This window comes from Leptonotus elevatus, chromosome 1 (genome assembly GCF_054856555.1).
Source record: "Leptonotus elevatus isolate MCC_2025b chromosome 1, RoL_Lele_1.0, whole genome shotgun sequence".
Classification (NCBI taxonomy): domain Eukaryota; kingdom Metazoa; phylum Chordata; class Actinopteri; order Syngnathiformes; family Syngnathidae; genus Leptonotus; species Leptonotus elevatus.
Genome location: NC_141239.1, coordinates 23632724 through 23646415, shown reverse-complemented (window position 1 = coordinate 23646415; position 13692 = coordinate 23632724). Strand labels below are relative to the sequence as shown.

At 40.9% G+C, this 13692-nt stretch overlaps 1 protein-coding gene across 3 annotated transcripts in view; it reads right to left on the bottom strand.

Moving 5' to 3' along the window:
* The window catches only part of dnm2a (dynamin 2a), a 31759-nt gene extending 18197 nt beyond the window's left edge, over positions 1-13562 (bottom strand). For all 3 annotated transcript variants that reach the window (XM_086085927.1, XM_086085926.1, XM_086085928.1), the window contains exons 1-6: positions 13099-13562; positions 1390-1463; positions 1068-1217; positions 556-759; positions 320-418; positions 83-243 (exon numbers count right to left, since the gene is read on the bottom strand). In XM_086085927.1, the coding sequence (XP_085942053.1) occupies positions 83-243; positions 320-418; positions 556-759; positions 1068-1217; positions 1390-1463; positions 13099-13259 (849 nt within the window). In that variant the 5' untranslated portion in view covers positions 13260-13562. The remainder of the gene's footprint in view (positions 1-82; positions 244-319; positions 419-555; positions 760-1067; positions 1218-1389; positions 1464-13098) is intronic.
* Positions 13563-13692: the final 130 nt, after the last annotated feature.

Sequence of the window (13692 nt, the reverse complement as noted above, 5' to 3'; positions counted from 1 at the left end):
GCGGAAAAGGGTGAGGATTTCTTTTTGAGAGCCATGCATGACATGTTTTTTTTGTTTTTATTATTGAGACGTGGAATCATACCTGGTTGAGAGACTTTTGAAGATGCGGCGTGCCCATTCGCTCTGCCATGTGTCTGTAAGCAGGGTGGGAAAGGAAGAACTTCCTCTCAGCTGCCAGAGCAGCACGAATGTCCTTCTTGCCATCAATGTCTTTCTGACTGCGGTTCACCACACCAATGTAGCCTGTGCAGACAACAAAACACTCAGGTTAGAATCAACAAATCAACATCCGTAGATGAGCTGCATTTAAATGCCTTGCCTCTTCGTAGCGGCAAAAGTTTATTTTCAAGGACATCCTTTGCATCCGTTCCTTCGTCCATCAGGTCCAGTTTTGTGATGACGCCAATGGTGCGCAAACCTGCACATATGCCAGCCATGTACCATATTTTACAAAAGTGATGCATGGACGTAAACCAAGATGAATTATTAAACAACAGGTTTAATAGAGAGAAGTACAAACTAGATGCCAAATGCATCAGAAATGCACGTGCTTACCCTGTGGGTCCACCTCTTTGGCGATCTTTAGGGCGTCCGAGTTGGCCAAGTCGGTGTTAGCGGGTGTGACAGCCAGGATCAGGCAGCTGTCCTTCGTGATGAACTGCAACAGCATGTCTCTGATCTGATGTTCGATGTCTACCGGCTGGTCTCCCACGGCGACTTTGGTCATTCCCGGAAGGTCGATCAGTGTCAGGTTCAAAACTGTGTCAAGTGGACAAAGGTTATAAAGTTTTACCTTAAAAGGTTAAACTATGATCATACTCCCTGTGTGCATCAATATCCTACTCCCAGCATGGGATGGACTGAAATAAATGACGCTTTCCTTTATATTTTAATTTATATTTATGGCACCTGGGCTGCCATTTGAGAAAATCCAATACTGTACAGTACAAAATTTGTGTTGCCACTTGGCAGTCAATTTTTGTACATCATAAAATCATCCATATAACGTGATATGTATAATAATGACTCATGGATATTGCAGTATGCATTTGATTGTAATTCAATACCATGCGGAGAGAAGACCCTCAAGTTGATTGGGATGCTGGAGATGCCTTTGTTAGAGCCTGTTATCCTTTCAGTCTCCGCTTCGATTTCTGCACGCACCTCTTCAAAATCCACAAACTTTTTTGACTTGCAGTGCAAGAACTCGGCATATTCTAGGCACGAAGGTTGGAGGACAGTGAAAGGACAAAAAGGGGATGAGGGAATATTAAATTAAGATGGCATCAGACAGGGAGCATAGCCTCGAGCACTGTGCCAGAGGGGCCACATTGCAGAACAGTGACAACGTTAGGTTGTCGTTACAAAACTGCTCTGTGACAGACTCACCTGCTTTATTGTTGACCAGCTGCAAAATGAGAGGTCTGCGGGTAACAATGCCAGATCCTCGCGGAAGAAAGTCCCTTGGGTGAGACAGAGAGAGAGCGAGTTCAACAAACAGCCGACATGAAAACATGTTGGGTAACCGGGCCGGCAGACAAAAGAGACAGAGGCACAGACAGAAAGCAAAAGAAGAAGGCCATTTATCTGCAACACTCGCACTTCTCTTTCGCCACACAGCATGGCTTCGTGAAGATTGACGGGCATGGGGGTGGATTTCACACCTTGCACCCTTCAAACACACCAAATCAAATGTGACAAAGTCATTTTGTCACATCATTAAAGGACCATTTATGCACACTCACTCGCACCGCTGTCAGGGGGGAAAAAAATCAAATACCCAAAAGTTCCACACTTTCTTTCTTTTTTTACCAGTGAGGAATTCTACATTTTAGCTCCTGTTTAATTAGTAAACCTTGGGATTGAGCAGCTGTCAGAACAGCTTTGTCGATAATGACTCATGACAGACTGTGATTTCATAAGAACAGGCAGCACTTAGAGATCCAGTACAAATATCCATTAAACTGAGATTTTCTTCTTCTTTTTTTTAAGAAGAACTATTTTACAACACTTGCATTGGATTCCATGAGATTGTAACACACTTGAATTACATTCAAATCAAAATACAGTGGTCACTTCGACTTATGGGTGACACAACTTATTGCATTTAACCAAACCACATAAAGTCTCATTAAAGTCTGCTAGCCTAAATACAGACAAACAAGCTAACGAAATTTGCATCAACGATGCAGTGTAACATGACCCTTTAAGTAATGTATATTTGAACACAAATAATGCAGCAACACGTGCAGAGACAATATAACCATAATCAGACACAAATTCTTTATCCTGGAAAACAACTGTTACAACAGCTTGTTGAGCAGTTGTCAACCTCTTGTCCGTGTAGTTTATGTACGATATAGATAATATACTGCACCCTTGTGGCCAAGGTGAATGCAGCAGAAACTAAGCATGAAATCATGATGCACAAACTGTTTAATTCTTTTTAATTACTGAGTGGTTACTTTGGCGTGCTATTTTTCATTATAACATATTAGATATAAAAAAAAAGAAAAGTTTTATGGTGGGTTGGAATGTATTAATGGCATTGGTCAACAGGAGACCACGCCACTTAAAAGGTACACAACACACGACTATTACAGCGTGTTTACGAGGCATGGGCCTATAACTACCGCTAAAAACTGTCCATCACCGGTAATGATCTTTTTTCTTTTTCTTTTTTGAGAGTACTCCAAAGCAGGCGAAGTCCCACTGCAATAGGATTGGCTGCTTGCAAAGAGCACTAAACGAGTCACTTTTGGCTTAATTACACTTTATGAAATCGGTTTATTTCACTTGATTTTTTTATTCACTAATTGCCATTGTCTTTATATCTAAAAATATGACACAATTTCTTTTGTTAAAAATAGACATTACTATCTATGAAGTCATTCATGAGTGCATGATCATTTACAGCCCTATCAGCCTTTATGGCTTTTTAGAGTGAACAACGGTTGTCATTGTTCAAGTTTAAGGAACAAGCAGGGCTAATGGCTTCAATGAGCTTTTGTGCAAACCCACCCTGTGTCAATACAAGTGCTTTCAGCCACAGTAATGCCTTCTCAGAGACAATCGATGACGGCAACACAAACGAACAAAAGCTGTCAGTCAGTGCATGTCGTGTTAAGGGGAGAGGACACCTAGAGGCTGGGTAATCATGGTTCATGTGGATGACTATTTAACTGCAAGGCCAACATCATTTGTTCATCTGCCCCTCCCACTTCTAAGCATTCGACATCTGGGGGCAATAACCCACTCCCGCCCAGCGAGGTTTTCCTTACATCTGCCGGATCGTACGCTCTGGCGGACCATGGCGGTCCTTGCTGACTTCATCCTGGAAGCAGTGAGTCAGCGCCGGGGCCGGGAAGAGAAGTCCTGTGGTCTTTATAACAGGGCAGCGGTTATGGAAGGACACAACGGGTGACGGTTCTCGATGGCTCTTACATCAGCACAAAACTGTCGGTGCTGTGTCATGCACATAATGTGGAGCATGGAGGGATTTGTTGGAGCGGCACACGGTACAGAATTGTTGCAAGAGTGGTGGTGACTGCCTAACACCTCCACATTACGAGCAAAATTATTGGCGTTTCAGCGAAATATTGCTGATCAAACTGTTGAAACGTTCCACAGGTCTATTCAAGCAGAGGCACAAAGCGTCCATAAAAGAGCTATCCGCGTAGTCGTCTTCACAAAAAGAGGTGCTTTAATACCAACGGCTTATTGAAAGGGAGGCAAAAGGCCCAGATTCCATTATTGATGGGCTGTAAATGATAGACGAAGCTGAGCAGATTGTGTATCATTTCATGCATTATGGATGCGTGAGGCCGAGCGTCGGCGTGCGAGTCTCTCTCTGGAGAAAGAGAAAAGAGGGAGAGGACGGTAGGGAGAGAAGATGGCGGCTCCCCTGCATCATATTCTCTTGGGGTGAAATAAACTTCATTATCTTTGTAAAGGCAGGCAGTTAAGGTGATAAATACAGTGTCTCAATACCTCAGTTGACTAATGGGTTTATAATGGCACTACAACAGCACGGCAGCATTTCATTCACAACATAAGGCAGATAGCAGCAGATATGACAAAGGCCTCCACCCAGGACGGCTGGTGGTGTGGAGATAGGATGCCCTTCCTCCATCATGGGACATCCATGTCACCAGAACTGTCATCACTAAAACGGGCCAGTAAAACAAAAGTGCAGACGCTGCCATGTAAATTGGGTTTACGTTTACTAAAACAAATTCCGAGCTTTTGGCTAATAATAATGTCATGAGTTGCAGAGGACAAATTAAGAAAAAAAAACATTGCTATAGCCGGAGCCATGTATTCCAGTTAGAATGAAACAAACAGAATGAAAATGCTCCACATAAACACCTCAATCGGAATAAAAAGACCGAATCTAAACAGAGTTTCATTCGGATTGAAAGGGGTACTATATTCCTTTTGCTATCCGATGATTAAATGATTCAGAATAGCAAGACTGCGTCCAGTTTGCAGATTATCTGTCTTAACGTACACGTACATGCATAGTGACGTAATCGTTTACCCACTTGAAAATGGTGCCGTTTTACCAGAGCTTGTCTACGACAGGACTAAACTATTTGTAACTTGTTTTTATCAAGCTGTTGCTTCACTAAAAGTGTTCAAACAATCACTACTGAGCTAAGTATATGAATAAACGCCATTTTGATAAACCACAATGTTTACATTGATCGCGATCGGTGCTGTAAAGACTGCTCTTAATAAAATGACACAATGTAACCAGTTGACCAGAGATATTAAGTCAGAATGACAACAACAACAAAAAAACTCCACACAAACCCGGCTTATGACACACTAGAATATTCCCCATGCGTCTAGTGAAGCATTTTGCTTTTTCTTCTGCATTTTGTGACACTAATTCCAAAAGAAGGTGCAGCCTCAGTAATGACTGCTAAGAACATCAACAAATGATACAAACGGCACGTGAACCCAGCAGATTCACATTGCACAGGTGTCTTAATCATACATTTGCCCAATGTCCCATCCATCCATCCATCCATCCATATTCTTAAACATTTATTCCTCGCAAGGGTCGCGGGAGTGCTGGAGCCTATCCCAGCCGGCTTCGGACAGTAGGTGGGTACACCCTGAACTGGTTGCTAGCCAATCGCAGGACAACGAGACAGATAACCATGCACGCTCACAATCACACCTAAAGACAATTCAAAGCGCTCAATTAATCTGCCATGCATGTCTTTGGAATGTGGGAGGAAACCGGAGAACCTGGAGGGAAAACACACGCAGGCACGGGGAGAACATACAAACTCGACCCAGGAAGGTCGAAGCCCGGACTTGATCTCTCGTCCTCAGCACTGAGAGACTGAAATCCACTGAGAGGCCAGAAATCCACCGTGCCGCCCGCCCAATGTCCCGTCCCATGCAAATAGCGGGGGGCCACTGTACAGTGATATTTGCTTTTATTTTGTCATCATTGGCCTACTTGGAATTGGATTCATCCAAAAGTAATAAATATGAATTTGCCTTACTTTAATATTACAATACTTGGACTCTCGTGATTACAAGCAGTTCGTAAAATAGATGGATGGATTACAATACTAACTACTGTACATTTTTAACAGGCAACTAGAAACTGTAACAGAATACATTTTAAAAGCAACCCTTTCCAACCCTGCTTATATAACATTATTTGACCATGTATAGATAGATACAGCATGCCCCTGGACTTCCCTAGAGGGGATGTATAATTCTCACCTTCTTCATCCTTTTTTTTTTTATCTGAGTGCAGACAACCTTGTTATTGATGCTCATCGTTTACTTTAATGCTTCCATTATGCCTTTATATTTTGTTTGAAAATCTCTCCGTTTTGACAAGATAACTTGTCGTGTACAATTTTTTTTTAACAGAATCAGTGCAATCAGTGCAACCCTACTGTAATGCCAAATTCTGCTTAATTGACTGCAGTCATTTTAAGCATAAAAAGTTTACAAATTAAAATGGTTTGCTTTAACACAGCTCAACAGACATGCACTTGGACATGTCGTTAAAAGTTCCATCAAGCAAAGGTTGATGGACAACCCAGGGTACTCAAACGAAAAAAAAATCGAGAATTTTGGGCCTTGCCCCCGCCGCTGAAACACTGCAGTGTGACATTTCACATTCAAGACAGAAAAAAAATTATGTATTTATTATCTGTTATCTATTTATTAATTAATGAACATGATGATTTGCTGTTACCTAATCTCTAATCTGGCAACAGTCAAATAAAGGGAGTACCAGCACTTATTTTCTTTCACTTAAAACACTAACTGTGGGCCATGGATGGCCCAATCTGTTCTTAAATAATTTACATTAGGAGTCCTGTAATATTTGTTGATTTTTATCTGGACCTTTTTTTCCCCTAAAACTGATTAAATCTAATGTATTTATTAGTTGCTTTGTTTATTCATTAATCTCATTAAATAATTGGTTAATTATTTATAATCCATGAAACAAACAAATAAAATTTTTAATTTTATTAAAATTAAAGGGATTAAGTATATCATGGAATCCAGGCATATAATGATTAAATCTTACCTTTGACACCATGGTGATGTAATTTTTTATGAACTATTGGGTATTTTGATGAATTTTGCGGAAGTAAAACGCCCGGTTCAGTAAAACCCCGCCTCCTCCCTGTGTGGTTGCCGCGCAGAGGCGGTGCGGGGGTGGGGCCGCACCTAATGACGTCAAAAAGTTCCAACAGCTTGTTTTCTCAGACTGGGAGGGGCTTGTGCTTGGAGAGCACAATGACCTAGAATTTCTCATAGAGGGGCGAATGGAGGAAAACACCACTTCAGTGATATTTTTGGTGAGAAATTAGCATTTTAACATGGCTAAAAGCTCCAAAAAGTTGATTTTTACGCTGCTGTGCCTTTAACTATTTTACTAATATATTTTTAAAACATCTACAAATGACTAGCCTAATGTTTCCATTCTAAAAATCAAATGTGACCCTTGAGCACATAAGTTTCCTACCCTGGGTTAGAATGTTAAAAATAATTATAGGTTTAGCTTGAACTTTTTGATACTATTGGGAAATTTGATTTATACATTACAACAATGCTTCTTTTGTATACTAGAGAACAATATTTTAACTGTTATAGCACAACAGACGACATAAATCGAGGGCACAATCCATAAAAGAAGCAATGTACGGTAGTTTGAAGCATCAACATATCTAACAATTACTTGTTATAAAGCAAAATAGACAGAGTAGGAGATGCTAATGAATGGAAATATGTTCCAGAACAAAAAGACAATGTCAGCAACAAGAAAAGCAAATCTATCAAACAAAATACAGTATGAAGTAGGCATTCTAATAAAGCACATATTTAACTAAGGTCTTGCGTTATCGCAGTCTGTTTGTTTTAATGTTCAATTGTATAACTTGTATAGTTAAACATTGGACACGCTTTTTTTTTGTACGGGAATCCGGACAAATAAGAAGTGGACAAGCTTCCAAGAATAGACTGTTTGACGTCAGATGGTCTAGTGTACTTTGAACCTCGTTAAATGAATCATTGTCCAAGAAAAGCTAGTGTTTACGTTTAGCAAGAGACAGAAAGACAGTTTAGAATGTATTTCAATCTGTCAGGGTTCATACTGGCCTTAATGAAAAGCTAAACAAGATGATGTCCACTCCTTGTTAACAGAAAGCAGCATTCACAAATCCGCAAGGCAGACGAGATTTGATTAGCTTGTCTCAGGCTAAGCATTCAATGCGCTCTGCTCACCTGTGACACACTCACCGGGAATGTGGGCCCAAATTGCATCAACGCAGAACAGCGCGCCAACTCAATTGAACCCGACTCGACTGGGTTAAAATGAGAAACACCTCCACTGGGAAAAAAAATAGCAGCAATGCTCTCCTTTGCCCCATGTTATTCAAATATGTTGCTGGGTGAGACCGTGACATAACATTTTAGCAGGGAGACTAAAGAGCAAGGAGCTCATATAATCTTAATCAAAATCTATACTGTGGATGCACTGCAGGTTAGTTAGTTATCAAACTTTTTCATAATCCGTAAGTGGCTGTTCATGATAACAGTGTAAAAATAAAAGAATAGCTATAATAATATGTTCATGGAATAAATTGTGCAATCTACTTTGATGCTTCGAAGCTTTGGTGATGTGTAACAGATGGGTAATATATACAGACATGGATAGGAAGGAGTGGACTTGATACGTCATGGCACTTTTAGGCATTTGTTGCTGTTATTTGAGTGTAAAAAGAAGTGAATTGCAACATTAATATGTTCAAATAAACTATAGGCGCATTGGATGCTTCACTGATTTGTAATAAATGTGTGTGTGGAGGAAGGGTGACTGGAGATGCGTTTTGACATTCTTAGCAGGCCTGAGATATGGATTTTTTTTTTTTTAAAGAGTAATGAAAAAACTATTCTTTGTCCCTATACACTTATAACAATACATATATAAATTACAGTCAGAACATTTGACTGTTTTACAATACTTTGCCCTTTAGTATTCATTCGACTTTACTACAGAGTGAAAACTCAACAAAAATGGGCCTATTTTTTGCCAAGACCCCAAAAAGCCGGTGCTAAATTATGTGTTTATTCACTTTAACAGATTACTAGAAATGCTGGCTACAGGACAGGTGTGAACGTGGTGGAGATGACCATATTTAAAAGAAGATTTTGCAATTTACAGGGCTCTACACCAACTTTTGCACTGGTAGTACTGGTGTGACCAGGATTTGGTAACACCTTTTTTTGTTCAGATACATCATGGCTATAGTTGCTGATGTATAGTCGTCTTAATAGGCATGGCGTTGCTTCGTATGACAGTGACTCAAGATATATTTGCATAATATTTTACTGTCTGCAACACCAAGTTTATCTGCAACAAGCAGAGGCTGACAAAGCAGGTTGATTATTTCATATTAAGGCTTTAATATTCTGTTCTACTCAAGAGGGGGCCAGCTCTTACAATATGGGGAGAGCATGAGTCTCAAAATTATTCGCACAAATATATCCACGGTTTTCAGATCTACATATATATCCACGATTTACACTTTTTTATGTTGTGTGTGTATTTATCATGACTTATCACTAGTAAATATTCAGGTTTGCTTGTGAACCGTTGAATGTGCGTTTTGTTGATCAGCGGGCACACAAATTCATTTTTGAGACAAATGTCAAACAATTTTCAAGATATTCACACACACGTTAAGAATATTCACGTGTGGAAATTCCAGTCCCTTCTCCGTTGATGTCTCCGTTGAACGGGAGCAACTCATCTGCCGCTTTTTGTTTAAAAATTGGAAATTGAAAAACAGAAAATGACCCTTTAAGTGATTTTCTATTATGTGTTCATTTAACTCAAGTGCTGGAACAAAATACGGCCGTCATTTATTTATTTATTTAGCTTGCTTTGCCTCGAAGCCGAAAGACCTTCTTCTGCTACTTCACTGAAGTAGCAGAAAGAAGAACAATGTAAGCTCAGAATACATCATATACTGTATTATAAACCAATCAGCAGTTCATGCTTAAACCGTTTCCAATCTATACTACGGGACTAGCACTCCTTTTTTGTGGCACACATCACCAAACGGCACTTTTGAAAAACAGCAAGTTTCCCAATGGTCAGAGTGGAGCCGAGCGTGCTCAGAGTGTATTTCCGACCGTACTCATAGATAAGGAGATGGTACTCTATTGTTGCAATGGGAGGTTTTTTTTGGTTTGTTTTTACCGAAGTAGTGAAAAAGAAGGCGATTTTTAACCATGTTTTAAATAGGTAGATTGCAGAGGGAGCATTGAAACATGCACTCGCACTAGTGCGACTGTATAACATTTTTATCAGCACACACTGAAAAGTGGGCTGCATTTGCGAGCCCATATCCCACAGAGGGGCAAATGTTTGAGACGCTAGCAAATGTCAGCCATTCCCAGACCGTGTTAATACTTGGGCAGGCCGCCGCCCAAGAAGTTTCCAAGAAAATTTTACGTATTTTAAAACTATATGGCGCACTTAAATTTGTCTTATGTGTGCACCGAGTTCCGGAGATGTTTTCCTTCCAGCCAAGCTTCGAGGCAACGCACGTTTCTGATTGGTGGTCTGGTTTACGCTCGTTCTTGGTTGGCTGCTGGCCTGTGTTGGGACTGGAAGGGGGGAGGGGAGTTGTCGCTGTATGTATTCGGATGTGGAGATGGAACGAGAAAGTAAATAAAAAGAGATCAAATGAAATGCCAGACTGCAGTGTGACTTCTTGTCTCCTGTAGTTCATTTCGTTTACCCCATTTGGCGATGTGTAGCGACCGGGCGCAATCCGCGGAGACGACTCGAACTCCGGCGGAACTCCGTAAATGGCATCAGCTTAAAGTCAAGACATGCTTACAAGGCACAATTTAAACTGCAATCTATCAATTACGCTGTTGTACATGGAAATAGAGCAGCCGCGAGATAATTCCACATCAATGAATCCATGGTTCGGAAGGTGAGGAAGCAAGAAAATGTCGGGGTTGCCATTATTCTGGGAGGATCCAACTGCTGGAGAAGCATTGGAGCGATCCACCAAAATAAATTGGGAGGCCGCACCGGCCACGCTGCGGTGTGTGAATGGATTGTATACGCCTGTTAAAGTGCACGGCAACGAATAACATGAGTACCGTGAGTTAAATAGTTGAAGTATAAAGTACAACTGAACTCACTATTTTACTCCAGTTGCTATTTTAAAACACATGGTAGAATGCTTGTTACCGTAGTTTAGCATACATGCTACCATTTGTTTTTAGCATGCATGCAAACTGCCAGTGCAAGATATGAAGTGTAAAATGACGTTTTTTTTTTGTTCCAGATGTTTGAAGTTTAAATACCTGTTTACAAGGAACCTTTTTGAAGAATCTTCACTTTTCTGTGGTAAAAGTTATAAGAACCTTTGGCATGGGATACCTTTTTTTTTTTTTTTTACAAGAGTAAGTTCTTTGGCATACTCAACTCATCACCCATACTGATACCAAATACAATAACACTAGTACATAAAATTCCCCACCCAAAAATGGCAGGTGGTTTAAAAAAAATAACCTATATGTCCCAACATATTATTTCCTTGATTAATTTAATTAATTTCACATTTCTAGTTCCTGATCATAAAATTCCGCGAGTATCGATACCTTAAAAAAAGACTGGTGTCGGCACCGATGCCAATACCCGGTATCGGTAGTCGCCCATCCCTAGTCAGGATGGTACCACCTCTGTCACGATTTGAGTCAGGAAAAACCCTAGTTGTGGTTCATACTTGGGACTACACACCTGGAAAACTGCAATGGGAGAGGTCAGCACCAGACCATTGTCACAGTGAGCTGAATGATTGAGTAGGGAAAGGGAAAGACACATTCATTCTTCACCAGGCTCACAAAGGAGCTGAAGCCTATCCCAGCTTTGGGCACAAGGCAGGGTCAATGCTGGACTGGTTGCCATGCCAGTCAATCACAAGGACATACAGAGACAAACAACCATTCAGTTAGAATCTTCAATGCTTTTCAAATTTGAAAGAAAGCCAGAGTGCTCACAGAAAACCTATGCAAGCCTCAGGAGAACATGCAAACTGCACACAGGAAGGCAAGAGCTCAGATTCCAACTTGGAAACTCGGATGCAGACATGCTTAGCTAACCTCCCATATACAACCACAACGCTGTTTTGTTGGTTCTGCTATATGACTGTATAATATTACCACCATTTATTTTGAGGTTTGAGACTATTTGCAAAAAAAAAAATCTTAATTGGCATGCTAAAATTGAAGATTTTCAAAAGATTGATTGATGCCATGTTTTTAGATTCATGAATTCAGTACCTTTAAGACATTTAACTCATTCATAGAAAAACCCAGTCTAACAAGAAACTATGACTCCCCCCCCCCCACCACCACCACCAAGTTAGTGTTAATTCATAGATGTTTGTGGATGCATATCGTATTTTAGATCCCTCAACCATGACTCATGACACAAGAGCACACCCATTCTTCGTGAATTCGTTGGACACCTCCCCAAGCACCTCCATGTTTGTTGCACCTGCGCCATACCATTACTGGGCGGGTTGAGAATGATAAGGTCACTGCACATTTGCATAAGTTGACAGCAGGCGGTGAAACTGACATCTCAGTATCTGTCTTTAGATTATGGATGTGTCAAGTCTCTCACTGTGCAAAAAAACAAAAAACAGACCAGCCCGCATGCGCGTTCATCTCGGAAAACAAGTTACGACAGGCTCTCTAACTCAACTTCTATCTATTGCCATTACTGTTCTTCCTCTTGTCACATAATCCAACACAGGTTGGGCTACAACCGCTGCAAAAACCTGCTCGACAAGCTAGCCGAGAGCAACCTTGTTTAGTATTTTATCTGTGGGCGGATCCTACTCACTGCTAATGTGGGAGAGAACAAGGCAAAATGCAATGAGAATGGACAGACATTGTGGCCTTAGAGCTGCCCAAAAAGTAAAAAAGTAAAAAGAGGAAGATGCACAAGGAAGTTGTGTCTAGCCGCTGTCTCCACTTTTAGACCAAAAAAAGTGATGTTGAAAGGAAGCTATTGTACAAGGCATGTGCAGTTATGTCCAGCTGCAATAATCCACATTCTGCAATGGAAGGGAAGCGCTAATTTCATTTGAATCAAGACAGAACAAGCTATGCTGCTATGACTCAGTAAAGAGCACACAACCCGATATTGACATTTCAATGGTGAGGGTGTGGCAATTAATTAGATTTATCATAACACTCTTGAGTGCACTGAACACACGTTTGTGCATATACGGAAGACCTCTGACTTTGCTTTCTGTAGAACCAAAACATTCATGCGGAGTCAAAGTAAAATATATTTAAAGTGTTGTATAAAAGTTGGTATTTTGAAGTTGCTGAATGTGTGGTCTACGACAGCCTGTAGGAGTTAGCAAGAAGCTAACAGCTTCAATTCATGAAAAGACCATTTGTTGGGAATGCTGAGGCACCGAAAGGATATCCAAAACACACAACGAGATCGTCTTCACACTAAGTAAACGTTTAACTAAGATGCCACCATCGGGGATGGCTCTTTTAGCTTACCTGCCCACAAAATTCTCCAAAACTGAGCTTTTCCCGGCACTCTGCCCTCCGACCACGGCAATCTGCGGAAGGTCCAAATTGCAACTTTGCCCGATGGAGCTGAAGGTGTCCTGGAGCTTGTTGATGAGGGGAATCAGGTCTTCCATGCCCCGGTTCCCCATGGCTTCGTCAGCTCGGGGGAGCTCCTCCGCACAGCGCAAAAAAAAAAAGCAGAGGCTAACGTTAGCCGCGTCGCCTAGCTCGACTCCTTTGATTACTCTGTGAAGTCTACTTCAAAGAGCTTAGACTTTTACTTCCTTTCAGTGTTTTAAAAACACTGATGCTGTCCCCGGTGTGTAATTCATACAGCTATCATTTCGCGTTCTTCTGAGGACATTAGCTAAACGTTCAATCAATCGAAGAGTACGGAAAACTCGAAAAACAAAACTTCCTCTACACAAACACTATCCGGTCAGTGGAGAGTACATCCGATCTACACCGGCAAGTTAAGCCCCGCCTTTTTGTCCCTGTCAAATTTGCATGTCTACTGGCTAATTTTGCTGCCACTTCTCCATAAACTCTTTTGATTGGCTATCTTAAAACTTTTACCACCCT